Source organism: Mustela nigripes, chromosome 12 (assembly GCF_022355385.1).
Source record: "Mustela nigripes isolate SB6536 chromosome 12, MUSNIG.SB6536, whole genome shotgun sequence".
NCBI lineage: Eukaryota > Metazoa > Chordata > Mammalia > Carnivora > Mustelidae > Mustela > Mustela nigripes.
Window position 1 is genome coordinate 46,890,389 of NC_081568.1, and position 15,112 is coordinate 46,905,500.

At 41.8% G+C, this 15,112-nt stretch overlaps 1 protein-coding gene across 2 annotated transcripts in view; it reads left to right on the plus strand.

Annotated features, from left to right (window-relative positions):
* SGCD (sarcoglycan delta) overlaps nt 1-15,112 on the plus strand; it is a 936,356-nt gene that overhangs the window by 568,815 nt on the left and 352,429 nt on the right. For both annotated transcript variants that reach the window (XM_059416542.1, XM_059416541.1), the window contains one exon: nt 1,414-1,602. In XM_059416542.1, the coding sequence (XP_059272525.1) occupies nt 1,414-1,602 (189 nt within the window). The remainder of the gene's footprint in view (nt 1-1,413; nt 1,603-15,112) is intronic.

The window sequence follows — 15,112 nt, forward strand, 5'->3', positions numbered from 1 at the left end:
CCCCATACAGGGCTCAGTCTCAGGACACTGTGATCAGGACCTGAGCCAAAACCAAGAGTCAGATGCTTAAGTGACTGAGCCACCCAGGCGGCCCACAAATTTAATTGCTGTTGACTAAGATGAACATAAATAGAAGGAAGCTTCATTCTTAGGGAATGCAGTATGCTTACAAGAGGGCCAAATGAAGTAAAGATCTCTGAATAAAGGTTGGGCAGATATTTGCATGGAAAAAAAGCAGTCGGGGCTGTGTTGTCACGTGACACATGACAGAGTAGGGGTGATCTACTCTGAGGATGCTGTGCTAGAGCCCTGGGTACCGCATGATGCCACTTAGTTTCAGGAAATCATTATCCTTTGTGGGAATCCGTTACTGTCCATTTTGAATGGTACCCATTAGTAGCTTTGTTTGTATTTAATTTTAAAACTTGTTTGGCTTTTAGAGTTTTATGGAAGTGATAAATTTACTTTGATTTGTGTTGACACCTAATTAGTAGTGCTAGTATAAAGATCATTTTGTCAACAGCAGGGATTAGGGGAAGCTTCCTTACTTTAAGGGGGATTAGTCTATTACTTAATACTGACAAATATTTTTCTAACTTATCTCCCTGTACTATAATCATTGCTTAACGAGTTCATTCCTCCCATTAGCCTGTAAGCTCCTGGAAGGCATATTCACATCTTCCTTGACTTTGAGCCTCCTATATGTTTATTAATTAAATGAGTTGATTGAAAATAATAAGTAAGTTAGTTGATTGACCACAACTGGAATTGTGTAACCCCTCACATCAAAGTACTGAGGTTTCTGACAAGGGAGGCATTTAAGCATAGGCTATCACTTGAAGACTCCTGAAGTGAGTCTCTGTGCCCATCAACATCCCTTTGAATTCTAGAGTAGGGGGAAGATGAAAATTGTTATGTTTTCCCCTGCCTTTCTGGCAGTACAGAATGATTGCATTTAAGATCATTTTACCCCCCAAATAAATGCCTGAAGAGTACTTATCATACTAGCACGATGCACTCCTGGCACTCATTTATTTTCTCAGACAAATTCCCAATTTTACCCTCAGGATTTGGGTAGGTGGTGGAGTGTCTCCCTCACAAAGAGGTTGGAATTCTAGGAGTTGTTTGGAAAATGGCTTCATAGGGGTTCTGTTCCTCCCATGGTGTGTGTGCCCGTGGATGTCTCAGTACACATCACGAGAGGTGGCTGCGTAAAGTGAAAGACTACAGCGTCCACAGGAGCCACTTTTGCCCAGAAGAAACAGATTTTTGGAGTTGTCAGGAGGGTGGAAACGTACAGACAGCAGCCCGCCATATCTCTTCATCAGCTGATTTTTTTTCTTTTCTTTTTTTTTTTTCTTCCCCTCTCAGCCGTTTAATGTGAGTGCCTCTCTCTCGCCTCGTTTATTTCAGATGCCTCAGGAACAGTACACACACCACCGGAGCACCATGCCCAGCTCCGAGGGGCCACAGGTATACAAGGTGGGCATTTACGGCTGGCGGAAAAGATGCCTGTATTTCTTCGTCCTGCTCCTGATGATTTTAATACTGGTGAACTTGGCCATGACCATCTGGATTCTCAAAGTCATGAACTTCACAATTGTAAGTAAAAACACACGTTTCTTTAGCCCTTCTCAGGGGAAGGGAAAGTGTGGAGCAAGAAGGAATGTGGAAAAGTGGTGGTAGTAGGATTCAAATATCTTGCAAGCCTGGCATTTGGTTAAAAAACATTTTTGTTCCGATTACATGGGGGGGTCTGCCTCTTTCTAATCTCTTTCCCTCAGTGGCTGGGAATCCAAGTTAGAGGCATTTCCCTCCTTTACAGTCTCTTGGATGCTTTCCCTCCATTTTGATAACTGTGATTCTGTATCCTGTAGTTTCCAAGCCTTTTGAGTAAATCATGCAGGAAGAAATATGGGCCAAATTCAAAGAACTAAGTTTTCCCAAATTTTGGGAGGGAGTATAAAAGGGTTTTTGAGGTAGAGGGGAGCGATATCTGAGCAGAATAAGGCTTTGTGGGTTATCTAAGAGTTGTAACTCCCTGTACATACCTGGTAGCTCACTGCTGTGGTTAATTAAGATTTTCCTTGGGTTTTAAAAGGCCAGTTTTCTTTGCCACTGCCTGAGTAGGATGGAAATGAGGAGGGGGTAGCTATGCTTCACTTTTAAAAAAATTTTTTTAAAGAATCTGTGCTTATGCTTCTTTGAAGAAATTCTTGTTATTGGTGGCTAGGGGCACTATGCATATTGAACATTTATTGTTAAAGTTCAAATGAAAAGAAAATTCTGGAAATATGATTTCTGGAGTTATTCTGAGTTTCCCACCCCCCATCCCTGGATTGCCTGGAGATTCTGGCAGTATAAGTACTTTTCACTTTGAGTGAACGCATAGTGGGTAGTAACCTGCTGCCCTGAGATGGCCTTCATTTCTTGTGATGTCAGAAGGAAACAATTAGGTTGCCAATAAAAATAATCCATTTGATAAAGAAATCTGACCATAATGCAATTAACAAGCAGGTTTTCATGTGAAAATCCCCAACAGGATAGTGGATTTTTGCCTTTTCTGGATTGTAAAGTTCATCTTTATCCTTAAGCCAATCTGCGTGGTTGTACTTCCCTGCCTTCGCAGAGGCGATGTCTTCCGCTTTGGCTCTTTCCTGCATCTTCCTGATGTTCCAGAGCTGCCTGATAAAACCTTTGATCCTCCTGTAACTCCATTTATCTATTTCTTATTTTCTCCTCACCCTGGAGAATAATTTTTACCCGTGTTTCGCAGACAAACTTTGAGAAGACTTTATGGCTTTAAGATGTGTCTGGAGTCCATCTGGTACTAAATCCAAGGGACCATAATTGCCCTCTGTTGATGTGCATGTTCTGGGATATTTTTATTTATTTATTATTTTTTAAAGATTTATTTATTTTAGAGGGAGTGTGCACGAGTGGGGGGAGGGGTCAAGGGACCAGGAGAGAGAGAAGCCTCAGGGAGACTCCCTGCTGAGCACAGAGCCCTATACTGGACTTGATCCCAGGACTCCCAAGACCTTGACCTGTAGCCAAAATCAAGAGCTGACCCCTTAACCAGTTAAGCCTCCCAAGCACCTGTGATGTTCTTATTTTATGTGTCAAGAACTTTTAAGTGGAAAGCTTTTGTTCTACAGTATTAATTAAGAGAAAATTGAAGCTAGGGCAGTAGAATGGAGAATAAAAACATAAAAGACATTTAAAAGATGGTGTTGGTGTACCTCAACTAGGTTGTAGGAGATGAAGGATTGGAAGAAATTCTGGAGCATTCCCAGATTCTAGCTGGTGAGAGAATTGAGTGGTAGAGTCCAAAAAGCAAGGTAGAATTTATTACTTTCCCATTGGAGCTTAGCTGGAACTAATGCCCCCCCTATAGCTTTTCTCTGTGCTATTTGGGCTAGTTCTATGACTTTTTTTTTTTTTTTTTACCTAGTCTGATGTGAAGTTAACTTCTAGAACCTGAAAGATTTGGGGGTGAGAGTGGTGGGGAATATGAGCTCAAATCTTGAAAATTGTGATACTGTACAACTATGGATTCTAGAGGGTGTTTTATCTGGCAAGCTTAATAGTGAGAGGTATATGTAAATGTATACTGAGTGACAATTCACTCTGATTGTATGTGAGCTTGGGGAGCAATATGACAGTAAGGTAATAATCTATTTGAAATAGGCTATTTCCTGTAGTTAACTGAATTGATTGCCAAAGTTGGGAGTTCTTAAAGCAGTACCAAACCAAGTACTTACTGAGGTGAGAATAATGCCATTATTAGCCATAATTGGTGCTTTATAATCGTAATGCATTTGAGCACATACAGCTGAAGTGTCAGAAAATTGATCTTTCCCTGCAAGTTAAAAGCATATTTTTCCATCAATCACAGTATAAAACATATTCTTTTAGAATTATAATTCTATTCCACAAATAGTAATTTACTGACAGTGAAGATCTTGAGAAAGAATGAAGTATTAACCAATTTTATATTGGAGTACGTTGGCTAAAACAGCAAGGAAATCAATGGGATAACAGTTAAGCATTTTATGCAGGAATTTTAAAATATTGTCAACAGAAAAGAGTGATTTTTTTAAACCTCTGGAATATTTAATGATTCGCAATTTAGGAAAGTTCACAGTATAATCAAGCCCTCTGAGTAATGATGAACCAAGAGAATGATGTCATAATGAAAGTACTTGGGAGGAGGACTTGGCAACTTATCCAAGATCGGATATCCAGCATTTTACGTTGTGGTCAGGCTTGTGTTCTGTGCCATCCCCAAGGGTATATGCTGGAAGAGCCCTTCCATTAGAGCAATCTGGAAAAATATCCCCATCCAGTTTTCTTGGTCCCAGAGGTAAATCAGAAGACAAATGATTTTGCTCTCCTATGCTCCTCACTGAATGTTCTTGCGTTTGTTACAAGGCAGGAGAGCAAGAGGACACTTCAGTTCTCAATTTTCCCATACATGGAGGAGTGTGTGGTTTCCCTGTACTGCGAACCCTCGTAATTCAAACTATCCTGGTTAATCACACACTGTGCTGTACAAGGGGACTACTATTTACTGAGTTTTGTCTGCTAGTTTATTCTATTAGTTACAGTGCTTGACCCTTAAAATATCTCTCATTGAATTTTCACTTCGGTGGGAGTAGGAAAAAACACGTAGGTATTGTCTCCATTTTAATAAAAAACCAATGTTCAAAGAAGTTAAGTGATGTGCTGAAGCATACACAGGTAAAAGATAAAAGAGGCAAATAAAATAAATAAACAAAATAAATAAAATAGGTAGTGTTTGACTTCAAAAGTAAATAAAAGAGGTAGTGTTTGTTTCAAAACCCAACCCTTTCCACCACACTGTACTCCTTCCCCTAATTGCTGTAATTATCCAGCACTTCAATAAAGCCATCCAGCTGCCACAAGTCTCACTGTCTTTGTGGCCCACCATCTCTCCACTGATCACACATGTCCTTTCTGTCTGAAATAGCCGTTGACAATTTCTGTGTCGAGTAATTTCCCGATAGTTATGAATGTTCAGTCCTCATGTCATTTCTGTTTGCACCGTACTTGTTACCCCTCTCCCTCCACGGTCTCAGCCTTCTGTCTTATCCCTTTGTTGTGTTCATGTAAACATTGAACATAAACTTCATAATAATTTATATGTCATGGGGTGACATGGAGACTCAGTGAGTTCATGTGTGTTGAGCATTTATGGCAGCCTCTGACCCACAGGAAGTCTTGATGTTGGCGACAGGAAGTCATGAGAGACCCAGCACCAACCGTAGCGTGGTGGTTACCCTTAACCAGAATCTGGAGATGGATGCTTTAGACATAGATCTGGCTTCTGCTGCTTATTCTGTCAAGTCCCTCAGCACCTCCGTGCTGTGGTTCCCCGGGAGTAATAGCAGGACCTGTCTATCATAGGGTTGTTGTGAAGAGTACACCAGGGGATGAGTATAAACTATTTAGAATGGAGCTCAGCACCTAATAATAGGTAAGTTATGTTAGTGTTTGCTATCATCATCCCCATCGTAACTTTTCAAAAGTTTGTTTTGTGCCCGGCACTAGGCTGCTACCATTTATATTATTACTGAATCCTTATGCAAGTAGGTAAAATTATGGTATCAACTGGACAAGGATGGGGAGAAGCTCAATAACTTGATTTGTGATCGCATAGCTTTAGGCAGAGTAAAGGTTTGAATCCAAGCAGTCTGGCTCTGGAACCTGGTCTCTTAGCCATCGTGATATATTGTGGGACTGCACAAATGTCCTAGCACGGGAAGGCAGGGGGTGGGGTGCTGGCTGGCTTCGTCAGTGGAGTGTGCGACTCTTGATCTCAAGATTGTGAGTTCAAGCCCCATGTTCAGTGTAGAGCTTACTTTAAAAAAAAAAAAAAGAAAGAAAGAAAGAAAAAGAAAAAAAAAATCTGAGCATGAATATCAGGGAAATGGATGCCTACCTGGCCATGAACTACATCACCTTTTTTCTCGGAGACTCAGGATAGAAATGAACACATTAAACTAGGTATCCTTAAGACTATAAGGTAACTTCCTGTTGGCACACTATGATTTTATATTTGGGGCTTTGCCTTGACCATGTGTGATATCACTCCATAGAGGCGGCTGCTGCTGCCAACACATTCTAGCAACCCAGTCCAAATAATGTGGTCTCAAAGTTCTCCCCACATAACTCCATTTTGATCATCTGCAATATCATTTAGCACAAGTGGTTATTGAGTGATAAGATTTAAAAGGCTTGGGAATTATCAATAGATGTTGTGATCTCTTAGCACAGTGGAATATGAAGTCATTCACTATTAGACAAGAGAGAAGCTTGGGAGTTCCCCTCATCAGACCCCCTCGTTTTGCAGATGATGAGCTCAGATTGGGTAGTGAGGTTGCCTGATCCAGCTGTGTTGCCGTAACCGTGCCAGGAACTTCTCAGGAGCAGGGCTCATGCCCTATTTATCTTTGTGTCCCTAACCCAGTGCCAGTATACAGTAGGCTCCCAATATGCGCTTGTCAATTAAAAATTGCCTTTGTGAAGATCACATTCATGAGATACTGAATGCCCAGTACCCAGTCAATGCAGGTCACATGATAAGTCTTCCATAAATTATAGTGTTCTATATACCTCACTTAATAGATAACTTCGGTTCCTTTTTCCATTCATTAAAATTATAAAAGTCAAACCATTTCTCTGTGGTTACACAAGAAATGGACTTCTATTTGTTTAATAAAAACCTTAATAATTTCCCCCTATAGTCCTCATAAAAACCCTGTGAGGTAGGCACCACCATTGCCCTTATTTTATAGGTAGGGAAGTGGAAGCTCCAAGAACTGTGGTAACTTGCCCAAGGTCATGCCGTCAGTGAGTGATGAAGCCGGGATTGGGTCACAGGGAGTCTGGCTCTAGAGCCCATGCTTTTAATCAGTACACTATGCTGCCCATTTTCCAAGTGCTATTTTTCATGAAGACAAATTGAATTTGTTCAGTGCAATGTCTAAAACATGATTTATTTACCCTAAAGGAAGATAAAGATCCACTGAGGGTCAGAGGAAGGCATTCTAATACTTGTAAATTGGACACATTGTAAAACAGTAAAAGCCAGAGAGAACGGACAGTGTGTTCCATAACTCAGAACACTGACATTCATCTGTTTGGAGAAGGCTCAAGGAGCTTCGACCCAGTCAAACTGACTCAAGTGGAGGGGAGTGAGGATACACGTGCCCTGGGAAGGGGAGAGGAGTCTCACCGGCATGTGGGAGCCCATCACAGCGAAGGGACCGAGGGCACTGGCAGAAACCGAGGCTGCTGTGGGGAGGTCCACCCTCTGGTTGCCCAGGACCGCGTGGCATCATGCCCTGCGACATTCGCTTCTGTTTGCAGGCTGGGTTCTTTCTGCTTTTGTTGTTCCTTCAACTAACCCCCTGTGTTAATTCAGGTTTTCTGCTTCTTCGCCACTTTAACATGTATTTATCTGTCCTTGACCTTCTGTTTATAATGAACTTTCTCTCTTGCTCCCCCTCTACCTGCCCCCATCTCTTATTGTTCCCCAAGTGACATCCCAGAGAAGGAACTGCATTGGCCTGGATGTTGCACATCACGCAGTAACCTGTTTGCATACCTAGAGGCTGAGGAAGACGCCCCATCTTCAGCTGTAAGCTGTAGGACAAAGCCACGGTCCTCAGAGTCCCGTTCTTTGAGCAGCCCGGCCAGGTCTTCCCTCCCATTAGGTCAGAAATACACTTGAAAATCGTATCTACCTTTGATCTATAAACACTGTCTTTTTAAAGCTGTTTCAATTTCTTCTCATTTATTCTTGAAGCCTTTCCAGATTAACCCGATGGACTCCCTCTTCTCTGTTCTGCCGTACCTGCTGTCAGGCAGGGGCAGGGTGAGGCGGGAAGGACATTCAATACTGCATTTATTTATTTTCCTGGCCCTCTCCTTTGCTAGGCTGTAAGCTCCGGAGACAGGAACCTTAAACTATTTCATATTTGAATCCACAAGTTTAAACACCTTACCTAGCACGTAGTATTTAGAATGTTTATTGAATAAATGAATGGGAAAGAAAAATCATGAATAGCCCGTCACTTTAAATTAAAATGTGTAAAGATGGGTTAATAGAGCTTTATATAGCCCTTAAAATGAACTATTAGTTCATTTATTAAGGTAGACAGATCATAAATGAGATGAGTACTGGAATTTGATTATGAAAAGGTATTTTTAATACAGATACTCCCTTCTGTGTATCAACTACTTGCTACATTTTAATTACATGAAAGGAGAAGGGCAATAATGGAGCGTCAAACAGAATTGAAATAGGAGGTGTCATCCTAGTTAATATACAGATTTGCTCAGCAAATGAAAGGAAATGATATTATTGGCTTTAGTCAGACTTTTCATTTAACACTGTTAATATATTGTGTGTGTGAGAAGCATTCACTTCAGCTTCTAGACTGAGAACATCACGCTGTGACCCTCAGTGCTTTGACTCTTGTCACTTTCTATCCATTAGCTCAAGTTCTTCAACCTGAAAAACTGTGAAGATGTTATTTTTTTTTAAGGCGGGATGAAAGTTGTAATGCAGAAAAAAACAAAAGACAGAAGTTCATTCTGTTCCATGATCCGCACTGGGATGTGGCTCTGCAAGGTCCTGTTTGCTTAGAAGCCTACTGGGTTTTGTACCTTTATAAGAATGAGAATCTTCAAGGATGATTTTAATCACTGTAACCGCTGCAAAATGCTGTGAACCAAGCTTGTTACAAATGGATATAATTTATCGGCCATATTTGCTTCAATTCAGTCCGTATTTCTTAAGCACACTATTTGTGCAAGACACCATGCTTGTTTAGACAGTGGAGATTATAATAGGAAAATCCTTTATTTTAATAGATCAGAATATACTAGAAAGTAAAAAGAAAAAAAAAAAAGCTTGTGTGTGATATTAATCCATTCCCAAAATGACAAATATTTTAAGGGAGCATCAAAAAGGAATCCGCTAAAGCTAAAAGGGACTGGAAGATTTCTTGAGTCTTAAAGGATCGGTAAGGCCTTTTTGAGTCATGTTTATAGTAGGGAAAGCACCATGATTGTAGCCTGGTTGAGGTGTGTTCAGCTTGGTTGGAAAGCCCCAGACACTAGGGTTCTGATATTGAGAACTCAGGCCCCTGCAGAGAAAAGATGGGGTGGGCAAGGAGAAGCGTGGAAGCCGACACCGAGAAAGTCCAATCGAACGCAAATCATAGACACACTTGAGAGGTCAGACTGAGAAACTTGAGTCCTAATTATTAACAAATGACTAGTGCAGTGTTAGCCTAGTATATGGATAATATCCATGATTTTTGCCACTTGTTACTGTTTTCATATACTCAAAATTCCTTTTTAATGATTGTAGAATTGAGAACAAAAAGAAATGTCAGCAGGCTCCCTGGAAATATTTTTCTCTTCATAACATCACACATAGCTGCTCACACGTGGAATCTGAGATCTTATAGGCCATAGGGCTGTTCTTCAGTTCTGTTACTCAGAACTCTAAATGACTCTCAAAATCAGAAGTTCTGACGAGATCTTGGAGCTCTGTTCGCTCGCACTGAGACATGAAGCAATTGTAGGAGAGAAGTTCTGAATCCCAAGAGGGCATGTTACCACAGAGAGCTTCCACAGCAGGCAGGGGTTGTTCCGACTGTGGGGCGGGGAGCAGGGGAGAAGCCACAGTAAATATGAGGAGGTTTCAGGTCATTTGAGTTGCCTGAGCATCATTAGTTAGGGTTTCTAAGCTTGGAGTGGCTTTGTAAATACATTATCTAGAAGTGCACTAATATGAAATTAAAGTGAAATAATATTAAAAATTCAGTTCCTCGGGGCACCTGGGTGGCTCAGTGGTTAAAGCCTCTGCCTTCAGCTCAGGTCATGATCCCAGGGTCCTGGGATCGAGCCCTGCATCGGGCTCTCTGCTCAGCGGGGAGCCTGCTTCCCCCTCTCTCTCTGCCTGCCTCTCTGCCTACTTGTGATTTCTGTCTGTCAAGAAAAATAAATAAAATCTTTATTTAAAAAAAAAAAAATTCAGGGACGCCTGGGTGGCTCAGTTGGTTAAGCGGCTGCCTTCGGCTCAGGTCATGATCCCAGCGTCCTGGGATCAAGTCCCACATCGGGCTCCTTGCTCCGCAGGGAGCCTGCTTCTCTCTCTGACTCTTCCTTCCACTCTGTCTGCCTGTGCTCGCTCTCATTCACTCTCTCTCTGACAAATAACTAAATAAAATCTTTAAAAAAAAAAATTCAGTTCCTCATTCACACGAGCTACCTCATAGATAGTCAACAGCTGCTCTCCTCAGGAGACCACATAGAAAACATCTCCATCACAGCAGGGAGTTCTCTGTTATAAACATGACCAGAACCTGCTAACCTACCTTTTGGTGTGTACACTCAGACCTTGAACAAAAAAGTTTTTCACTTCTCTCCATACATTCATTATTGTGTTTTCTTTCTATGTCCTAGACAATTTTTAGGACCTGGGACCATGGGATTAAGGTAGAAAACCAAAAAGCAAACACAACTCCATTTATCAGGAGGATGAGAAGAAAATTTCTCATAATCTCATGAACAGGTGGCCCCAAATATCTGGTTATAATGGCTTGTTCCTTTTCCATACACCCATTCTCTGTCCCCTCTCTTCCTTTCAATACTCCTCACCAGGAAGGTAGTGCGACAGTGATAGGTTTTTCATCTTTCCTGTAAGAAGCAAGGTGGTCCTTTTCTGGGCACACAGCTCTATTAAGGGCGGAGGGTCAGGGACCATTTCTAAGCCTTAATCTTCTCAATCTGTAAAGAAAAAAAAAAAAAAGTAGTTTGGACCGGATGAAATACAAGGTCATCCCTCCAGAGCTTAAGTAGTTCCTCTAATTACTGGATCCTCCCATATTCCTTGACTCAGAATGAGAGAGATTGAATCATTTTTTTTTCCTCTAGAAGTGTGTGTGTGTGTGTGTGTGTGTGTTCACACTGTATTTAGATAAAAATCCAAGATGCTAAGTGCCAGGAAATATATCTCATATGCTGTTTAAAAATGTTAAAACCTTAATCTGTTCAATTATTTAGTGAGTAATTGGTCTCATTATCTATTATTATCCAACAAAGTACCCCAAAACCTAATGGCTTGATGTAACAGCCGTAATTAATTTTGTTCAGGAATCTCTAGTTTGGGTGAGACTCAGTGGGAAAGGGTTCTCTCTGCTCTCTGATGTTGAGCCCCTAAAGTTGGGAAGACTCGGACTAGGGTTGGCTCAACAGGTAAGTCTGGAATCATCTAAAGACATGTTTACTTACATATATGGGCACATCTTGAAAATGGGACTTCAGCAAGCCAGGTAGTCTATATGTGGTCCGCCATGTCAGCTAATTGGGCCTCTTTTCCACATGGCAGCTGGGTTCCGGAATGTGTGTTTCCCTTACACATGGTGGGAGTGCATAATCCTGCTCCAACCTAGACTCGGGAGTCAGGCAACATCACTTCTTATTTAGTCTGGTGAAGGCAGACACAAAATCCTTCTAGATCAAGGAACGGGGCACATGGACTCTACCTCTACGTGAGGGACTTGAAGGTTCTAGAAAAGCATGTAGGATGGGAGATTGTAATGGGTTGAATAGTGGCTCCCCAAAACATATGTCCTTGGCTTAATCCCTGGAACCAGTGAATGTCACCGTATTTGGCCTGATCTAAAATAAGGATCTCAATATGAGGAGATCATCCTGGATTACCGAGTCAGGCCCTAAATCCAGTGATCAGTGTCGGAATAAGAGTCAGGAGGAGTAAGAGTTGATGGAGAGAAGACAGCAGGCAGTGCGGCTGGCTGCAGAAGCAGAGAGACGGCTGCTGCCAGCACAAGGGATGTCAGGTAGATTCTGGAAGATGAAAAAGTCAAAGAAAGGACTCTCCTCTAGAGCATCTGGAAGGAAGGGCATCCCTCCTGACAGCCTGATTTCAGACTTCAAGCTTCCAGAACTGTGAGAGAATAATTTTTTTAAGCCATCAGTTTTATGGTAATTTGCTATGACAGTCATAGGAAACCAGACCAGAGATGGCCTTGGGACCCTCTTTGGGAAGTAGTCTGCCACAGCCCTATCAACACCACCTGCTAAGAGCCATGCGAACCCTGCACAATGTATGGAGCACAGTGGGAAGTGCTTGCTGTGTTAGCTCTTTCCTTTCTCACCAGGACCCTTTGAGGAGGTGCTGGGAGAGACAAAGCGCGGACTGCCTGCTTAACCTGCCTGACTCCCTCAGCCGCTAAGTGGCAGGGCCAGTGTACAGATCCTGGTGTGTCTAACTTCAAAGTTTGGGCTTTCAGCTTTCTTTAGAGATGTTTACTGTCAAAAAAAAAAAATACATGTCGTTAGCTAGTAATATATTTAGTTGTATCGTGTCCAATGGCCATGGTGGTTAGTGTGTGTCGTAAGAGTAAGGAGGAATGGGCACTTTGAAACCGCACTTCAGTGGGGGAGGTTGGGTGGCTCAGTCTGCTAAATGGCCGACTCATGATTTTGGCTCAGGTTGTGATTTCGGGCTTGTGAGATCAAACCCCATCTTAGGCTCCAGGCTGAGTGTGGAGTCTGCTTAAGATTCTCTCTCTCTCCCTGACCACCACCCCCACTTGCTTTCTCCCTCTCTCTCTCTCAAAAAAACAAACAGACCAAAACCTACTTCAGTACTGGATCAGCCATTGACCACTCAAGCAATTTTATCCTCACAAGTATTTTAAGGAGTCAGACTAACTACATAACTGGTTCTTGATCCCACGTCCTGAACCAAAGTCCAGGGTCAAATGCTTAAACTACTGAGCACCCAGGTGCTTCTTTGTGTTTACTGTTAAAGAAGGAGTTAGTGAGTAGAATTTGGGAGCAGTGGTGTAAGCCCTTTTTAGTGTAAAATATGTGAGTAAAATATATAGCCATTTAGCAAGTCCTTGCTATGACCAGACATTGTGAAGGCCTCTGGTGTGTGATTGCCTTCTCAAAAAACTAACAGTGGAAAGATCCATGGAATTGTTATCTTTACCATGTTGGCGTAATCATCATTTTATTTCAATAGGCATTTTTAGGTACCTGTTATACTCCAAAGGACACAATAAAAGTCTATCCCCGTAGCATCCTTACTCTTATAAAAGTTCTTCACACCTTTGGAAGCCTGTTCACACCTATTGTGTTATGTGATTCTTTACAAATGGGAGAGACATAGCAGGGATCATTTAATTTTACCCTTTTTGACTGAAGGGACTGCGGAGGCTCAGATCTGTGTAAGGTCTCATGTCTAGTAAGTGGTGTAGTCAACCTCCCAACTTGAGAATACATGAAAATAAGAATGGACAATGAGCTGTAGAACTCAACCACAGTTGCCTTTTCCGGTTTGAGGCAAGTCATGCAGCCATTGTTTATGGGATATATGGAAAAAGACTCAGCACATTCCTGTTCCTTAGCTGGCCATTAAATTTGGGCCAGGGAGTTTGGGCCATTAATGCATGAGACTGTGACCAGCCACGTTAAGTAAGCATGCTTTCTCTCTCTGGCAAATCTCTTAATTCCAAGGTAAAAGGGGGGAAGTGTGTCCCTAAAGCCTGAGGATAGAGGAAAGTGATCATTTGGGTCACTTAGTCATTCAGTGGGTTAAACCGGCTTTCTGACGTACATAGCTGGTTGCTGTCTCGGAAATGAATGCTTTACAGTTCACATAAGGAATTTCAGATTTTCTCCATTGAAACCTGCATTACAGTTTGGCAAGGAGGGTTTCACGAGAGTGGGGATAATTTGTGTTTGTTTATTCTCTGGTGGAGAGCCTTGTGCTTCTGACTTTTGTGGTTTTCTTTGAAAAAAATAGTTTCCTGGACCCAATTAGGTGAATAGCTCCTGTTTGAAATCATCAGCTCTTCAAATCTGTTGTTTATTTAGTTACTATCTGGTTATAGCCTAATGAATGAATAACAGTCATGTACTCAACACATGTTTAATGATCTCTTCCTGTTGACTGAGCACCATATCAGGCGCTGGAGGTATGGCAATGAACAAAAGCAAATGCCGTTCCTTCCTGAAGGAGCTGGCTGTCTTGTGGGGGAGGCAAGTAGTGAGCACGTGATCAAACAGATCAAGATGTAAGAATACCATTGTGATGAGTGGATGGGGTAAGAATCTATGAAGGGGGAATTTGGCATAAGCAAAGAGGGGACTTTCAAGACGAGGTGATTGCACAGATGCCAAAGGTAAAAGTGAACAAAGGCAGGCAAAGGAAAAAGAGATGTTGGCAATCTCTTGGTTTACTTGCTTTATTTAAGGGCCATCTGGCTTCATCATGGCTGAATTAGGGACCTCACCTATGAAAGTGAGTATAGACCGTGATTCCCCTAACTTAATACAAATAACTTCTGCATTTAAAAAAAGGAAGCTTGTTTACAATAGGGCTTTGCTTTCTTCATTGGCACAAAACAGTATTTGACCCCTCACAGGTGCATTGACTGCAAAACTGCCAAGTGGAAGATTGTTGTTAGTAGGATGGCATTTTTGAGATTATTGTTCTTATTTGTGCCAGGCATGGTACTGAACTTAATTTCCCCTTTTACCAGATGAGAAAGTTGAGGCTTCAAAGTGAGGTCAAGTCACTTTCTCATGGTTGCAGTAAGCAACAGACCTGGAACACAAAGCCAGTATGAACCCAGAACTCCTGATAACTGTGCCATACATTCTCCTGTGATACCCTGTTCACTGAAAGATCCGTGGTCTTTGTTCCTCAGAGCCTTTAGTCTCCATGCTTGGACCATTCCAATAATGTCACAAAGAGTCAGCAGCAGGGTACATGAAGAATGCTGATGGTCTATAATAGCCCAAAGATGAACTGATTTCTAGAACCCTCTTAATGTCTGCCCATTATGATGAATACTTATTACTCTCAACTGGTGGAATGCCTCCCACACAGTTTATTGAGAAATTGTCTTCTCTGTTTTCTAATGGACTTTATTGATTCTTTTCTCTCATATTGGACAAATCACTTATTGAACTCAGAGGGGTTAGGCGGCCTCACACCCAGGAGACTTAATTATTTTGGAACAAATCCTCTCAC